This window comes from Penicillium malachiteum (genome assembly GCF_028827825.1).
Source record: "Penicillium malachiteum strain IBT 17515 chromosome Unknown utg000004l:1.0-4883003.0:1.0-4884900.0, whole genome shotgun sequence".
In the NCBI taxonomy this organism is placed as follows: Eukaryota; Fungi; Ascomycota; class Eurotiomycetes; order Eurotiales; family Aspergillaceae; genus Penicillium; species Penicillium malachiteum.
The window spans coordinates 3,344,227-3,361,527 of record NW_026643097.1 but is presented as its reverse complement, the minus strand read 5'-3'; the positions used below and the strand labels follow the sequence as shown (position 1 = coordinate 3,361,527).

Sequence of the window (17,301 nt, the reverse complement as noted above, 5' to 3'; positions counted from 1 at the left end):
TAAACTGCCAGTGGTGCAGTGGGGAATGATTCGGAATGACAGCCTCGGCATTTGAGATGTACCCCTGCCGAGCTTAATTAGTATATCTTAATTCTATTGATGAGCCCAAGATTGAGACGAAGTGGAACTTGAATTTGAACGCAACAGAATACATAGACCTTCTTTTCATCTTCAAATATGCTTACAATAATAGATCGGGTAAAATGGATGAGTTAAAATGTGATAAAACAGTGCCCAGGTGTAATTATGCCCTGTAACTGCACTCCGTATCTCTCCGGTATCAGTATTATCGTATCCAATTTTGGAAATAGGCTTATCTGATCTTACGTACTCCCGTCGCGAGAGCTTCAACTTCAACTTCAACTTCTTCCAAGAACAACTACCACATCATGCAAATCAAATCAACTAGTTCCTTGGCTCGCGGCCAACCGGGTATTCTCCACCATATTGTATGTGATACCTGCTTCAATTCCTTCAATTTAACTCCCTGACACAATCCATTCCATGCAGACATCGAGCTTGGTCGCATTCGAGCATACCCGCGGCTCCCCCTCTAAACCTCACACACTCCTCTTTGTTGGCGGATTAGGCGACGGTCTCGGTACTGTGGATTATCTCCAGGATATTGCACAAGCTCTTGAAGGAACCCAATGGACACTGTTCAACTTGGTTCTGAGTTGCTCTTACGGGGGCTGGGGCATGGGCCGATTAGGTCAGGACATTGATGAGATTACACATTGTGTCAATTATATTCGAGAGTACAAGGAACCTCATTATGGACCTGGAAAGGTTGTCATAATGGGCTCTTCAACCGGCAGCCAAGATGTAATGCACTACATCAGTTGCCCAAATCCGCGACCGGCGCACCCGGTCCTCGATCGTGATTGGGATCCCATCACCCGTCCTCCTGTTGACGGTACAATTATGCAATCGCCAGTCTCCGATCGTGAAGGGATTCTCCTTGTTGTTAAACAAGGCACCGACCGAAATACACCAGCCGAGATGCGTGATATATACGAAAAAGCGGTGCAGAATGCTCGAGACAACACTTACGATGACGAGAACTCCGTAGATACCCTGGTACCACTCTCAGTCACCGGTCGCATTGGATATCCTACTTCCGCGCCCGTGAGCAGTCGCCGGTTCTTAAGCTTGACGAGTCCCGACAGCCCGGAAAATCCCGAAGAAGATGATCTGTTCAGCTCGGATTTAAGTGATGAGCGACTAGCCCAGACCTTTGGCATGATCGGAGCAAGAGGTTTGCTTAAGGAGAAACTCTTGGTGTTATATTCCGGTCGCGACCAATCGGTCCCACCATCGGTGAACAAAGGCGCCCTTCTCAAGCGATGGGAGGCAGCGGTCAATGTGGACGGGAAAAAGTTTTGGGATTCGCGCAGTCTGGTCATCCCTAATGCGTCGCATCAATTAAGTGACCCGGATCAAGCTATACCAAGACAGATCTTGGTTCAGAGAGTCACGGCATACTTGGAAGATATTCGCAAGGCATGATCTAGTGTCTTCACTATTGTCAAAAATCTATATTACGTACATAGCTGCCAGCATGAGGCTATCTCGATATGCTGACGAGAAAAGTCCACCGCATCTTGCATATATTCGTCATTACATTTGAAGCATGTCCATTTATTATCTCTCTTCCAAGCTTTCTGCAACCCATTATGATCTTTGGGCACCCAAGTTTAGTTATGGAAATATTCAGAATTGAAATATCAAATCTTCCAATTTGTTCAATTTGTCTCATTGAATGTTTATTCGCATATGTCGTTCGCACTCCAGGTCATCAATCTCACACTCCGAATCATCATCACCATATCACCATGCCAAGACTTCCTTTTGAACCCCGCAGCTCAAACCTGCACAGAATGCCTCGTCCTTATCACTCACTTGGGAGTTACCTGGAACCTTCTGTTTTGCCGGCCATACCTCATGTCCCTCGCATTTCTCTCGTTCGAAATGTTCGACTACGACTTCTCGGGCGGTAGTCTGGAAGAAGAGGGGGGGCCTTCTCGAATTTAGGATGCAGTTGCCCACTGATGAAAACGTTACGGTCGAGGTTTCTCTGTGCTTTGTCGCAAAGAACCTTGTCTTCTCTCATGACCCGCTCATACATATCGCTGATCAGATGGAATTCTTCATCAGAGGAGTTCTTGTTCTTATATATCTCGTAGGCCATCTTGGAGCTTCTCGCGCTGTTGGGGAGGAACTTTTGGATCATGATGAAATGGGGTCTGTTGGAGATTGAAACATTAGATACTTTTCAAGTCAAGAACGATGATATTAGGGGGGGGACATACGAGACAACCATAGCAGTCATTGGAAAGTAGTAGGTACTGGCTGTGTAAAGACCCTTTGCGATTTGTTCTGGCGTAGAGACACAATGATGCTGGATGTGTCCATCCTTGAGGTCACTGTCGAAAGAGTCGAGGTTCAGAAACTCAGGAATATCAGGGTGTGTTGTCGGGCAATGATAGCATTCGTTGAAGTTATCGGCGAGGATTTTCCAGTTGTAATGACCATCAAGTTCGTAGGTATGGTCAAGATCATAATCATCGAAATTATAGGCCTTGTATCGCTCTTGCTTATCAACGTCTCGGAAGTGCTCTTCCCATGGAACTTCTGGTACCTCATTGGCATCCAGATTTACCCAGATAAACCCGTTGACATCGACCTTCACATGGATCTTGAACAGCCCATTCTGATCTTTGTCGAATTGGTTCAAGTCCTTGTAGCCGGGGGCCTTTGCAAGCTTGCCATTCAGTCCATACGACCAGCCATGGTACCGACAAGAAAGGATCTTTGCATTTCCAGAGCATTCCTCCTTCTCAACTACTGGGTATGCACGATGTCTGCATACATTATGGAATGCGTTGATCTCTCCCTGTCGGTCGCGAGTGATGATGAAGTTGAATCCTGCGATGTCATAGCGTAGCCAGTCCCCGGTTTCCTTCACTCGAGAGCTATGCGTCATAAGAAGCCACCTGCGTGAAAAGATGGCGCGGCGCTCGAGTTCATACATCTCTGGAGATGTATACCATGATGCAGGCAATGCACGAACTGGTGTATCCTTGAGTTGCTCATCGGACGAGGGGGGGTTTGCTGCCGAAGCCAAAATAGTGTAACATGGAGGATGTCATGATAGAGGTTCAAGCTAAATTGTACCAGCAACTTAGTTGAAAGATAGTAGATTTAAGATTGAAATGGAGATATCTAGGATTGTTGAGGGTTTCAAGTTCTGATGGAGTAGACTGATAACCTTGAAAGGAATATTGACACAATGAATAGATCAATCAAAGTAATATCTCCTCGATCTTATATTATTCTTTATAGCTCTCTTCATGCTACCAACCTTTGTTGACTTATCCGATCAGGTGAACCGCCTCTTTTCCAATCTAGTAATATAATCCCCCGATAAGCGGGTCGGCTTACCGAGATCAGCGGCCAAACCCATTGTACATCTTTCAAATGTTATAGACCCAATGGAATATTGAACACATATACTTCTGGTGTCTGAGTGATTCTCTAGTCCTTGATAGAGTTGTGTGTACTCCCAGGATAATTAAGACCGTGGTACTCTTACTACTCTGAGCTCTCACATACATGGCTCTATATCTCGATTCCTCCTCTCATTAGAGCCTTCAAGACTTCAAGTTGAACCTCGCTCATTCCAAAGCTAGCAAGAATTTGAATAAATCCCTATCAAATACAATTTCTAATGGTTTATCTAGTCTTGCATTTTTAGTTAGTTTGGTTGGAAATTCTTTGAAGTCACATGTACCAGAATGTACCGTATACCCCCGAGATTGCCAGAAAAGGAGGCGAAACACGGAAATCAAGATGCCTAATTGCAGACCCAACGGATAAATTTAAATGCCCAGTCGAGGGATCTCAGAGTTATTCATGCTACGCAGAGCCTGATAAGGAATACGGTGGTATAAACTAGAATCTGGGGACCGGCGGAATTCACGGCTTTGGATTCCTGAAACGGTTGATTTCCCACTCACTTTGAGCGGCGGAATTCGATTGTGGTGGGTCTACCGGTAGATTAGGCATTGATATCCACTAGTACCGTGGTTCCTTCATCTGGGGTTCTTCGACAGAAATGAAGACATGCCCAGGTGCCGACTCGGGATTTTAGGTCAGTGGGAGTCTGTTCCGTTGATATACCAGCTGTACAACTTGAAGGAGCGAGATGTATGTGTAACTTAAGTAAAGTAAAACAAGAAGAAGTCTCGCTACATCTTAGTAAACTCCCCTCCAATTTGGTCAAGCATAGCTCCAATATCCTTACTGTATGTGTCACCATCTCGAGTGATAATCTCACGAACCCAAGGTCCACGAGGGTTGAAAGAAGCCTTGAATGGCAAAGCCCTCATAACCATGCCATATGTGCATGCAATGGGATCAACTACAGTAGGTTCGCCTGTCTCAGACAAGCCCGCCTTGATATCAAATGCCCACACAAGTCGGGCGATGACGATCCAGATCACATTGCGAGCAAAATGGCGCCCTGGACATGTCCGTCTTCCATAGCCAAATGCTGCAGCAGGGAAAGGTTGCAGTGTTTTCCCATCTTTGCCCATCCAGCGATCTGGGATAAATTCATCTGGGCTTGGGCCGAATACAGCTTCTTCTCGGGAGATTGTCCAAATGTTGGGTATAACCACTGATCCCTTGGGAATAGTGTATCCATTGTAGCTGACTTCTTCTCTGTTCATATGAGGAACACCTTCGGGTCCAGCCGGTCGCCAGCGGAATAGTTCCTCGACAATAGCGGTGATGTACGGCAGGTTGGGCTTGTCATCTGGAACTGGAAGTCGGTCGCGCCCAACATGCACATCGAGTTCTTCGCGTGCTTTGGCAATAAAGCCGTTGTCTTGTGTAATACAAGCCACTATAAACCAGATCAGGCTATCTGAAGTACCGTCTAGTGCAGCGTCGATCATAACGCCCAGTTCAAATGCTAGCTCGTCCAAGGGCATTGTGAGATTATCTTTTTCGACAGTCTTCTTGAGATGCTTTGAAATGTTCCATGAGTTTGACTCGATGCCACGCTGGAAGTTCTTGTCGCGCAGACTGCGTTTAGTCGCGAAGTGATTTTCGGCCTTTGCTTTCCATGGAGCTAAAAAGCTAGGGAGGTTGTTGAGTACTGGGAACTGATCCACGATATGTGCGCCAACCTGAATAAAGTCCGAAAACTCCTCATTCAGTTTAACGACGGTCTGAAGTATGGGGTCGTTGAAGTCTTTGATACGAAATCCATATAGTAATGTATGGATGATACTAGCAGTGGAGCGTTGAAAGTTCCCTTGAACATCAATACCACTGCCGCCCGCATTCTCCAGGAGATCGAGTAGCAATTGTTGAGATTCTAGAGCCTGGAACGGGAGATACGCTGCTGCCGGTGTTGCATTTAATACAGAGACCTGTAACCTCTGATGCTCCTTGAACTGTTCTGTATAGTTCATCATGAGGATATTAAGACCCTTCATAGCTAATTCAGCTAACTGTAGTCAGGGTTAGCCCTCGCATATCCAGAATGATGGAGTTTGAAAACTTACGAAAAGACGAGGTCGATCTGAAAAGTTGGGTCCATGCATGGCTAGAAGTTCGTGGGCCACTTTAGAGGTCGACAAAATAATAACAGGCTGACCAAGCATATTGACATGCACGATCGGGCCATACTCCTCGCTCCATTCGCGGTACGTCTGCCAGCCATGCGACTTGGGAGCTTGGTGTACATTGCCAATAATCGGCAGTGGCTTGGGTCCGGGTGGGAGAGGCAAAGACGAGGTGGACTTGCGCCGTTTAAGAAAGTAAAAGCCTATCAGTAGGCCGAGAATGAGATATGTTGCTGGATGCATCTTGGAAGCACTGAATGTGAACGAAGCACTTGAGAGCAACGCACCAGGTTTCAGTTTTTGGATCTGGGCAGAAGTGGAATAAAGTAATGATTGAAGGCCGAGGAGAAATATCAAGATGAATGGCCTCAACTTTTGAATCTTTTGGCCCCCAAGACACGGACCCACGAAGGCGACGACACATCATAGTTGATCCTAGTCAGTGGAGAAAACTTGTGTCCACGGCCCCGAGGGCGGCTCGCTGGTTCGATTGTTGAAAATTGGTCAGATATGATTGGGCTTATATTAGGAGTAGTATTGGGTAAGACCCCGTCTGTTACGCGATCTCTGATTCATAATTCACAAAAAGCAAATTGAAGCTTTTATACTCATAGCTATGTCATTAAGTTTTAACTTGCAGGATGGCAGCCCTAGAGGTGGATTATCATACTTTTATCCCATAAAAAGTCTTTGATCTCAAGTCTTCGATACTAAAAGTCCTAGTACCCGAGTAGCAAAAGAGGTTTATTAGATACCGGTAGCTATAAATCGGACTTAGAATAGACAAAGAAAAAAAGAAAATGTCAGCGAAAAAAAGCATTTCAACCTCCTCGGATCATCCAGGTGACAGCTAGAACCCACCCAGTGACGAAGACAGCTGTAAGAATGCCAGCACCAGCTCGATCGCCAGTGTTGACCGTGTTGAGCTGCGGTACATCATCGTCAGAGCTGTTTGTGCCAGCGCTCGGATTGCCTTTAGAAGTACCACCGGTATCAGAAGTAAATGGCGCCTGGTCCTTGGATTGAACCATATTCGCATTAAGTACCCCCAGTACCGCCATTTGCTGCTCCAATCCATCAGTCCCGTCCCAACTCTGCGCGTACCATTTGATACCGCAACGGGTGCCACTACTCAGTCCAGTGCAGGTCTGGACTGCGGCTTGTGCTGAAGTCTTCAGCTTCGGCATGACGAGATCATATGTGTCAGGCACAATTGTTGTCATGAATGCAAGCCACGAGGAAAAGTATGCCTTGAACGTGATCTGATTTCGATCGCATTTCCCAATCGGCTCACAGGTAATATCACTGAGAATTTTACCATCCGCGTCATCGAAGGTCTTGCCTGTTGGATAGAACTGATCCGAGGTTTTGATCAAGCCGGTGATTCCTTCCATCCATTTTTGGTCCCCTTTGGTCTATATAGTAAGGAGTCAGCCCATATTCAAGTTAGTAAAATACTATATATCAATTCAAGTAAGGCGTCATACGTAGTTGTACATGTAGGCAGCACCACTGATGTAAGTTGCATAGTTGTACGTCCATTGAAAATCGCCATGGTCTGTGCATTGGCTTTCTGGACTGGTACTGTCAGCAATCACCCAGGTCTTTCGGAGAAGTGGAGTGGTTGCACTCCAATCCCAAATCCGCTCTGCCCAGGTCGCATACGTGTCGTTGTTAGTATAAAGAGCAAGGCGTGCCGAGAGCTGGAAGAGTCCTCCATTGGAAATCGCATTTTTGGTCTGGTAGCCTGCCTGATAGGGCCAGATCTGCCAGCGCATACCCCCATGACAGCTACTTGTATCCCAACGGGGAACTTGTGTGTTGAAGACACCTTGAGCCAAGGAAAGCCAAGAAGGTTGACCGGTACGCTCCGGGTAGTTGAGTTCTGCGGCTGTTATAGCGGCCAAACCCCAAAAGACCTGGTCATCGTTACCGAGATATTGGCTGTAATTGGATGGGAAGAAGTTGTCGTCGCCTTTCTGCCAGTACATGCCATCTTGGACCACATTATTGAACTGAGTATCGCCAGTCAAGAACCAATATTGGATGAGAATCATGAACATCGATCCACCCTCCCACCATGTGTCATCCAGCTTTCCTGGAATATTGTTGGAGGCTCGGTCATTGTAGTAAGTAATCATATCCGAAGCGACGGTCTTGGCGGCTGATTTTAGGGAACCTGAAATGCACCGCTGTTAGTCCATGTGTATGAATGATCGACACCATGTGAGGGAGAAGGTGCGGCTCCGGGATGATGATCACTGACTTAGATCATCGATATTGACGGTGATCGCGAGAGTACCCTGGGCTGCCAGAGTGCAACTCAGCAAAGTGACAACCCATGAAGAGAATATCATATTGAACGAGTGAAAGGGAGAGAAAGGAATATGATGATCTTTGAGAAGTGGGGGAGGAGAAAGATGAAGCAGGGGAAAGTGCCTAGAGTTGTGGGGTGACAGGTCCCAGGAGTCCAAGAGTGAGAGTCCCCTGGGTGGGACCCGAGGTTCAAATGTTAAAATAAGACGAATAAAGTTATGTTTCTAGAATAGGGGAGAGTATCGGTATTCTCTAAAAATCAAATAAGATTGTAAATTGGGCCCTTGTGCCAGTAAAGACACTTTTGAAGGTATGTATGGACCATAATCTAGTATAGACAACGGGGAGTCAAGAGGTTGAAACTTTGAGCCTGAGGGTTGTACATAGCAGAATGTATTAGTAGTACGAAGTATGGTGTACACCTGGGCAGACTTGAAGACCGGAGTAGACATTAATACATGATATGATTTCCAGTCATGAAATTCAGTTTGAGAGATCCAAGATTCAAATAGTCACGATCTGGATTTGTCTAAAAATAACTTGAACCCAAAGAAAGCCACATTGGACCCTGTCATGGGATGGCGGAACCTGAACACTAGGCCATTGACAATAGTCTATTGCCAATTCCTTGGCATGAAGGACATCATGGGATACATCCATATGATATCAAGGTCAATCCGGAACATTTGAGCTTTGAGCATAAGCTGCTAAAATGGAAAATGATCTATGCAAGTTGAAAAGGAGATCTCAAAAGGATTAAGCAGTGATCAACAGGGTCCAAAACTGACCAAATGGGGTTTAGTAGGATAATGACTAATACACCCCGCACTATCCAAGATTGGTTAGTCTTGTAGCCTAATAATCAGGGCAACAAGGCAACAAGGCATTAAGGCACCCTTTGAAAAGCACCTTGATCTGACATGACCAGAAGTATAAACTTAGATAATAAATTTAAACCATAATCCCACTAGAACACAGGAATGGTGCTTTTTTCTATTGAAGAATTTTGGAAAGGTACAAAAGTGTCATCACCCATCGCATCGTTCATGTTTACATCCGGTTCCGTTGACGAGGCGCGGCACGGATAATGTTGTCCACACGCAGGAGAAGCTAAAAAGGGGAAGAAAGAATGTGAGTAAAGAACCTTATCAGAATGAGTGGGGGCTTCTATATTAGAAGATGCACATACCTCAGCAGCCTCAGAGGCAGATGACACTACCGCCTTCTTCAACTTGTATGCCTCCACTACACCAAGCTCGCGCATATCCGCAATGCCTCCACCGGGGGTCAGCAGATCCAGACCAGAGCTGGTCATGCCATTGTTGATAGCTTGTCGCAGACGAGTGACCAGATCACTGGAATCCAGACCAGCATTGTCGGCCAGAATGGTGGGCAACTGCTTGAGAGCATGGGCAAACGCGTCCACGGCCAGTTGCTTCTTGCCGGTGGTGTTCTGTGCAGCTTGCTCAACAGCCTTGGACATCACCATCTCGGCGCAACCACCACCAAGGGTGACACGGGGGTCCTTGACGGTCTGGGACAACACAGCCAGGGCATCGTGGAGAGAACGCTCAGCTTCATCCAGAAGCTGCTCGGTAGCACCACGCAGAACAATAGTACAGGCCTTGCCAGCAGCCACACCAGAGAACTTGATCAGGGTATCTTCACCAATGATGACCTCCTCAATCAGATCACAAGAACCCAGCTTCACCTGGTCGGGGTGGTCGAAGGTTGACGCAATCTCACCTCCAGTGACGAGAGCCAGACGCTCAATACCGTCAAAGTCGGCGTGCTCAATGGACATAATACCAGCCTCCGTGAACAGCTGCTCGGGCCAGTTGTAGATGAGCTGTCGGTTAACGAAGCAGTTAATTCCGTGAGACTTGATCCGCTCCACCTTAGCCCGCATCTTCTCGCGCTCAGCCTTCTCCAGGTCGGCCAGCTTGCCGGTCGACTCGACCTTGACACGAGCGCCGAAAATCTTGACCTTGTCTGTATCCATGGCGGTGTTGGCAACCAGGATCTTCGCATTCTCCAAACGCTTAGGCTGGTTGACACCAATCTTCTTGTCCAGGATGAAACCCTCATCCAAGTAGGAATCGTTCAACTTGCCGCCGGCCTTCTTGATGATCTGGATGTGGCTAAGGTCCGTGGAACCCTTGAGACGTAGAACGGCCTCACAGGCCAATCGGGCAAAGTGGTCACGGTCCTGCGACAGAACCTTCGAGCTCAGAGTAGTACGGGCGATATCGTGAAGGTCCTTGCGGAAAGCCTCGGGGTCCGTGCTTCGGTCGATGGCAATGTTCTCAAGAGCGGACAGCGCAGCCCGGCTGGCTATCCGATATCCCTCGATGATGGTCTGGGGGTGAATCTTGGCGTTGACCAACTTCTCTGCCTCACGCAGCAACTCGGCGGACAGCACGGTGACAGATGTTGTTCCATCGCCTACTTCGTCATCCTGAACCTTGGAAATGTTGACCAACACCTTGGCCGCAGCGTTATCGAGAGCAATGGATTTTAAGATCGTAGCACCGTCATTCGTCACGAGGATTTCTCCGGTTGACCTGTTGTCCCAGTGTGTCATGTCAGCAAATGTATATATCTCTCTCCCTCGCCCATAGATATCTCAAGAAGTAGGTCGTTGGCGGTTTTGGGACTGGGTTGTTGCCCCACGTACGCAGACTGTAGAATCTTATCCATTCCCTTGGGACCCAAAGTGCTCTTGACAAGATCACCAACTGCAATGGCACCAACAAATGCCGACAGACGGGCGTTCTCGCCCTTCTCCTCGATCACATTGTCGCCAAAGATCTGTGTGGGATTGCCGAATGACGCCTGGAGACTGTGTTAGCAGTTTGAGGGGAATAGATGAGGACCACGGCCATTTCTCGACCATAAACCCAATAATTAGGGCCTCTGGAATCAGACACATACCATATTGATCAGTGTAGAGTAAAAAGTTGACTCAAACCGATTCAGACGACTAAAAAGAGAAGAGAGAAAGCAATGGATTTCGTCAACAGTGGGGGGGAAATGGAAAGGAGAAAAGTTGGGTGGCCCGAGCTTCTGCTTTCTCCCACCGCCCGCTTTCTCCGACTACTTTGCTCCTTGATCGTCTTCTTCTTTAACTGACCACTATATTCTACTCGAATTCTGGTTGTTGTTTCAAGATGGCGGGTTCCGAAGGTACGACTGTGCCTCCCACCAAGCGTCCACACTCTGCTGTTGATGGTGAAGACAATGGTCCGTATGCAGCTCCTCCGAGCTTCCGCAAATTCCACCTAACGGTCACTAACTGCGCAAGTACAGATGATGACAATTCCTCCTCCGACGATGATTTCGGTCCAGCGCTCCCTTCGGAGGCTGCGCCGAAGAAAAAGCGCAGAAAGCTTCCTTTCGAGAAGGTCTATGTGAAGGCGCTGCCTGCTTCCCCACGTTATTCCAAATCCCTCATGCACAAGGAGCAATTATCCTTCGTGACGGTGACCCCAGTAACCGACTTCGTCATTACTAGCTCTGTTGATGGATTTGTGAAGTTCTGGAAAAAGATGGCGGAGGGAATCGAGTTCGTTAAGGAATTTCGTGCGCATCCGAGCGAGATCACCAGTACGAGTGTTAGTGCGGACGGGCGCAGCTTTGCGACAGCGGGAGTAGACAAGACGGTGAAGATATTCGATGTGATTACCTTCGGTGGGTTACTCATTCCATTGCAAGCTAGACGCATGTCTCATGCAGTTAAATTATTTACCGAGGTACTAATACGGAGCCAGATTTATTGTCCATGTACACACTGGATTTCGTACCCCGGTGTGTTTGCTGGGTTCATCGCCGAGGAGCGTCATTACCACTACTCGCCGTCACAGATCAATCCAGCAACACCATTCAAATCTTCGATGGACGAGGCGAGAATCCTCAGGCCCTGCATACCGTGCGGTCGATTCATCGGAGTCCCGTGGTCTCCATTGCCTTCAATGATGCCTATGACTGCGTGGTTTCCGCCGATGAGTCCGGCATGATAGAGTACTGGAGAGCGGGTGATGGATCTTTCGAAAAGCCTGACAATGTGTTTGAGCTCAAATCATCCACCAACCTCTTCGCATTCAAAAAGGCCAAGTCATTTGCCACGGCCATCACCATTTCCCCCTCTGGGGAGCACTTTGCGACCGTCTCTTTCCCGGATCGCCAAATCCGGGTCTTTGAGTTTGCCACAGGAAAGCTGTACCGCACCTATGACGAGTCAATAGCCACTTTGATGGAGATGCAACAAGCAGGAACTGCCCCATACCAGTTGGATGAGGTGGAATTTGGGCGACGGTTGGGAGTCGAGCGAGAATTAGAGAATGAGTCGATGCGCAACCAGGTCAATGTTTCCTTTGACGAGTCTGGCCATTTTCTGCTTTACGGATCTCTGTATGGCATCAAGTGCATCAATACCTACACGAACCGTGTTGTACGCGTGTATGGTCGGGATGAACCGTTCCGATCCCTGAATATTGCTCTTTACCAGGGCCAGCCTCAACGTAAAGGCGTCGTGACGGTTTCTATGGCTGCAAGCAGTAACCCATTGCTTCAGGAAGCCGAGGAGCGAGATGCGATCCTGGTCAGCACGGGATTCGCCAAGGTGCGCTTCTACATGTTTACCAACGACATCGATATCTCGAAATCCTCGCGAGATGTGCAGAACGAGAAGCCCACCCAAGCTACAGGCGGTGCTGAGGCCAGTGTCACCAAGGCCAATGAAAGTGGTACTGCAGCTGTTCTACACACGACTATGGGTGATATCCACCTCCGACTTTTCCCATCGGCGGCACCTCGCACCGTGGAGAACTTTGTCACCCACGCTCGACAAGGATACTACAACAACACGATCTTTCACCGTGTGATTCCCAAGTTTATGATTCAAGGTGGCGACCCACAGGGCGACGGCACAGGAGGTGAATCCATCTGGGGTGGGGAATTCGCAGACGAGTTTTCCAGCCTGCGTCACGATAAAGCATACACACTCTCTATGGCTAATGCTGGACCCAACACCAACGGCAGTCAATTCTTCATCACAACCGAGAAGACGCCGTGGTTGGACAATAAGCACACGGTATTTGGTCGGGCTGTCCAGGGACTGGATGTTATCCACAAGATTGAGAAGACCTCGACTTTCAAAGAAAAGCCGACCGTGGATATCAAGATTGTGAGTATCAGTGTGTCATAAGGGAGGAGTGAACCCGTACCTAGGTACCCGTACATATATGTATATCAATAGTATGAAATAATGAGCACTGATAGTCCAAACTTGAACTTGGATTCAACTGGACCCTCTATGTACTCCGTATTCTGGATGTCATAACAAAATCTGGTTATTTATCCAACTTGAAAACTTGAACTCAAGTACTAGTGAAACTTCAAAGAAAAAAAAGAGAGAAAAAAAGAGATACCCACCATGATGCAAGTCCTGGGAAGTTGATAACGAGTAATGACACAAATGAAATGCTTCCCCTTAAAACACCGGATAAATGCAAGTAAGTCGCAGAAATGGCAAAAAAAAAAAGAGAGGGAATGTGTGAAAAACACGACAAAGAATGAAAGCAAGATGCCCCCTCCAGAGAAAAAGAAAGACAAAATCAACAGAGCAATATCATAATTTTATGATTGAGAGACTTGACTTGTCTCCGGTTGATGCTCAACTTCAGCGACCGTATTTGGTTTTTGTAATCGTTTGCTAGTCGGTACAGGTACACTGGAGATATTCGAATGGGAACTATTTCTCGTTGAGGCTGGGATACTGCGTGATTGTTGACTTGGAACAGTAGAGACAGGTAGAACACCGGATTGCGATTGCGATTGCGAAAGAGAGGCGGATTGTATTTGTGGTGGTAGTGTTTTATTAACGAGAGGATTTCCGTAGACTCGACCAGGACCAAGCAGTCGACCTTTCTTCAGGTCATGGCGACGTCGTAACCAAACTCCAACAGCGGCGATTAAACCGAACCCGATCACTAAAACAATGACCATGATCACCCATCGATAATGAGCCTGCCACCTGTGAGTGCCGAATGGTTAGTCTCTCTCTTCATGTTCTGTTGAGGGGGGTTTTGAAACTGACCAGCTTTGTTTACCGTCAGCCATTCTGGTATCTCCGAGATGTTGCAAGTTACAAACTGAGAACTGCAAGCTCGGATTAAACCAGATCAAAATCCGAATATAGGATTTATCCGGGGAAACTTGAAATCCGAGATTGTCGGGTCGACTGCAGGTGAGGGAAAAAGAGGGTAAAAGTGGTCAGTGGTCGGATCCCGCGGATGTCTCAAGTGCTTACTAGCTAAAAGTCTTGGAACGTGTTAAGTCCTTTGAACTTCTTGGAATATGTGGAGTTCCGAAATAATTTTCAAGTCATGAAATACTCCGTACTAAAAATGGACTTTGAATTCCTGCAAGGGATCATCAGATCACTGCTAACATGTACCATGTACCATGTATACATTATTCCATAAACACGCGGGGTCCACTTGGATCGACATGGTTCCTATTCGAGGGAGCTTAACATGGTGTCGATCATCCAGAGATTCGGAGATGAGTATGGAGTATGATCTAGATTGTTCCTATTTTATCCTGTCAAGACAATCAGCTTTGTACTTCAAATGTTGACTTCTAACCTATGTTCCTTCAATTCATGAATTTTGGTTCAGGAACACAAAGTGGAGTCTGAAATGTGGCCAAAAACCGGCTTTTTTCTGTCGCCCCCTATTCTATGACTATGGGTATGCACTGGATCATCATAGATCGGCGATCTACGTTTTTGAGGCACATGGCACTTGAACTTAGATGATATATCACTTTTCCAAGCTTAACTATTGATTCTATTCTTGTAATAATATCCTTCACCTTATGATAAAAAATGATATGTATTAGGTACATCAACCACTGGAATGACTAACCTGACAAATCTACCTAGCAGCTACATCTTTCAACTCAGGCTTGAAGGTAGTAATACAAAAGACCACAGTGCCAGTTCTCTGGGAGACTGGTATTTCCAGTTCCATTATACAAGGCCAACTCAGGGTAAGAGCAGATCGGGCGCTGGATCTCAACTCCATCATCGGGGTTATCATTCCACCATTTTGTCGGGATCAGATAATCAGGTGCGGTACCATTCTCAACCCAATCCATGATTGCCAACACAATATCGTGCTTACTATCATTGAAACCGGGGACACCCCAGACAGTGCCGGTCAAAGAGTCAGACTGGTCATCACCATTGAGGTACCACGGAGCATTTTGATCAGAGGGAGTAGAGGTACAATGTTCCATGCCGGGAATAGGGAAGAAGCGGTAGAAGTCCGAGATGGGAACACCCTTGGGCTTCAGTGCCTGCGCGACATGGTTGAAGAAGTAGAAGGATGCACCCGTGGCGATGCTAGGATCCGAGTATCCGTGGTAGTGAATCAACTTGCCGCCGTGCTTGTAGAAAGGCTCGATGTCAAAGTTGTCTGCGGTGGCATTACCAGGATTCAGTCTATCAGAGAGCGCGATGAGCTCCTGGCTGTTCCAGTCCTCCCAGGTCCAGTCTCCACCGATTTGAAGCATGTACTGGATGTATGTAACAAAGTCTGAATCCAGGCTAGGTGCCCCGACTTCTGTACCAAGTGTGTATCCAGGGAAGATGAAGGTATCGTTCGCGTCAACCCAAGGATTGAAGAGTTTGTTGACGGTGTGCATCTGCGCAGAGGTGAAACAGGTGTCATTGCTTGAGGTCGAGTTACAAGTGAGCTGGGTGAGGTCGAAAACACATCCAAATGGATTCTGAAGAATGCCATCCGTCACGCCGTCCTGCGGATCACATTGTTTAAGGATCTCAGTAGCAACAGCTGACATTTGATCATCGGTTACATGGTAATCAGCGTCCTCGGGTAGATTCCACACAGCTGTGAGGACGTTCCAAAGTTGCTGGTGAGTGGTCCACCACGCAGGGGCACCGGCAATGACACCATCGAAGTCCTCCGGGTATTCCTCAACCTCCTTCAGACCCTGCTTACCACCAGCAGAACATCCACGGTAGTATGAGTAAGAGATTTTCTGGTCGTAGTAACCTTCAGTCACAGCCTTTCCGTTGACAACAGCATTGTGGAGAGCCACATGACCCCAGTTCTGAAGAGCCTGCTCGTTGTGGTAGCCAAAACTGCCATTGTTGCCTTCATGTCCAAGGTCAGAAGATACAACCGCAAATCCATACCAGGAGGCGCTGATAATGGAGTCCCATCCAACCGATCCAGAGAATTCACCGTTTCCTTCTGTCAGGAAACGACCATTCCACTCGTCGGGTAAGACAAAGCCAACACTGTGCTGAGTGTTGTTGGGAAGAGTGATGTTCGCCTGGGCAATACACGCAGCAACGGGGAGTTCATAGGCACTGATACCCATGGGATCAGAGGTCAAACCATAGTTCAAGCTGATCGGAGGAGTAAAGTTGTAGTGCGCAGGATAATCTTTGGCAAAGTAGACGGTTGCGTTTTTGGGCAGAAACTGGGAGATGCTGGCTACTGAGCAGTTTTTGACAGCTTGGACACCTGCAGCCAGTCCGATAAGAGGGAAGATGAATGAGTTCTTCATCTTGTACAGCCCGGAAGATCTTGTCAATCAACACGAGGGAGGGAAGTATAGAGAAGAAAAGCTTGAATTCTGAAGATCAGCAGCAGCTGATCTGCGACCTCTATAGCTTTCTCTCCTGTAGTCCATCACTCCTCGGAATTCATCCTCCTACCGTGGTCTGAGTTGGATGGTATCTGGAAGGCCATGGTCGAGGTCTGAAACGTACTAAAGAGTCCCATTTGATACTCTAGACGCGCGTACTCTGGATAAACTTGGATTATCAGTCAATTGAGTAGGCAGTTTGTGTTCGAACGCGGAGAATCTTACCGGATGAAGGGGGTGATCAACCGTTGGAGTCAGGCATTTCAAGTTGAAGATCCATCTTAATTCTTCCATGGTTCGGTGTTACTATGGAGTAGTGATGTCGTACTGTGCATGTTCCCCAGTCCTATTTCCTGTAGAATTATAGAACACTTTGAACACAGTCCAGTATTTGAAGAATGATGAAACCAATCAGTTTTTGAAACCACTTCATAGAGTCAACCTTGAATGTCTATTTCCCAAGTGAACTCATGCAGTGTCAAATTAGTGCCCGGGTAGAGACCCATTTATCATGAGAATGCGGCGACTAGACTTAATAAGGGAATTGATAATCAGGGCCCACTGAGCTCTAGACCAGGCTTGCATCATCAATCCTCACTTCTACCTCACTTCTACCCACTTTAATATACTCGGCGAATTCAGAGTTTCGATGGAAGATTCTTCGGAA

The 17,301-nt window shown here is 47.2% G+C and overlaps 8 protein-coding genes across 8 annotated transcripts; 2 read left to right on the top strand and 6 right to left on the bottom strand.

Moving 5' to 3' along the window:
* Positions 1-389: 389 nt before the first annotated feature.
* Positions 390-1,509, top strand: N7483_009329 (uncharacterized protein; the record flags this gene model as incomplete). The annotated part of the gene is made up of 2 exons (XM_057092756.1): positions 390-449; positions 511-1,509. 2 exons carry the CDS (start codon positions 390-392, stop codon positions 1,507-1,509), a joined length of 1,059 nt encoding a protein of 352 aa, XP_056943930.1.
* Positions 1,510-1,942: 433 nt separating this feature from the next.
* N7483_009328 (aromatic ring-hydroxylating oxygenase subunit alpha) lies at positions 1,943-3,466 on the bottom strand (the record flags this gene model as incomplete). Its single annotated transcript, XM_057092755.1, has 3 exons — positions 1,943-2,246; positions 2,313-3,114; positions 3,445-3,466. The coding sequence occupies 3 exons, from the start codon at positions 3,464-3,466 to the stop codon at positions 1,943-1,945; spliced, it is 1,128 nt and encodes a 375-aa protein (XP_056943929.1).
* A 784-nt stretch (positions 3,467-4,250) lies between these two features.
* Positions 4,251-5,879, bottom strand: N7483_009327 (cytochrome P450; the record flags this gene model as incomplete). Its single annotated transcript, XM_057092754.1, has 2 exons — positions 4,251-5,522; positions 5,577-5,879. 2 exons carry the CDS (start codon positions 5,877-5,879, stop codon positions 4,251-4,253), a joined length of 1,575 nt encoding a protein of 524 aa, XP_056943928.1.
* A 578-nt stretch (positions 5,880-6,457) lies between these two features.
* N7483_009326 (glycoside hydrolase family 76 protein) lies at positions 6,458-7,993 on the bottom strand (the record flags this gene model as incomplete). The annotated part of the gene is made up of 3 exons (XM_057092753.1): positions 6,458-7,051; positions 7,124-7,815; positions 7,903-7,993. 3 exons carry the CDS (start codon positions 7,991-7,993, stop codon positions 6,458-6,460), a joined length of 1,377 nt encoding a protein of 458 aa, XP_056943927.1.
* Positions 7,994-9,002: 1,009 nt separating this feature from the next.
* N7483_009325 (chaperonin-containing T-complex subunit CCT2) lies at positions 9,003-10,889 on the bottom strand (the record flags this gene model as incomplete). The annotated part of the gene is made up of 4 exons (XM_057092752.1): positions 9,003-9,062; positions 9,142-10,516; positions 10,630-10,787; positions 10,887-10,889. 4 exons carry the CDS (start codon positions 10,887-10,889, stop codon positions 9,003-9,005), a joined length of 1,596 nt encoding a protein of 531 aa, XP_056943926.1.
* A 233-nt stretch (positions 10,890-11,122) lies between these two features.
* On the top strand, positions 11,123-13,158 carry N7483_009324 (WD40 repeat domain-containing peptidylprolyl isomerase; the record flags this gene model as incomplete). The annotated part of the gene is made up of 2 exons (XM_057092751.1): positions 11,123-11,642; positions 11,705-13,158. The coding sequence occupies 2 exons, from the start codon at positions 11,123-11,125 to the stop codon at positions 13,156-13,158; spliced, it is 1,974 nt and encodes a 657-aa protein (XP_056943925.1).
* A 431-nt stretch (positions 13,159-13,589) lies between these two features.
* Positions 13,590-14,072, bottom strand: N7483_009323 (uncharacterized protein; the record flags this gene model as incomplete). Its single annotated transcript, XM_057092750.1, has 2 exons — positions 13,590-13,986; positions 14,050-14,072. 2 exons carry the CDS (start codon positions 14,070-14,072, stop codon positions 13,590-13,592), a joined length of 420 nt encoding a protein of 139 aa, XP_056943924.1.
* Positions 14,073-14,915: 843 nt separating this feature from the next.
* On the bottom strand, positions 14,916-16,553 carry N7483_009322 (tannase and feruloyl esterase; the record flags this gene model as incomplete). The annotated part of the gene is made up of 1 exon (XM_057092749.1): positions 14,916-16,553. The coding sequence occupies one exon, from the start codon at positions 16,551-16,553 to the stop codon at positions 14,916-14,918; it is 1,638 nt and encodes a 545-aa protein (XP_056943923.1).
* Between the last annotated feature and the right edge of the window lie 748 nt (positions 16,554-17,301).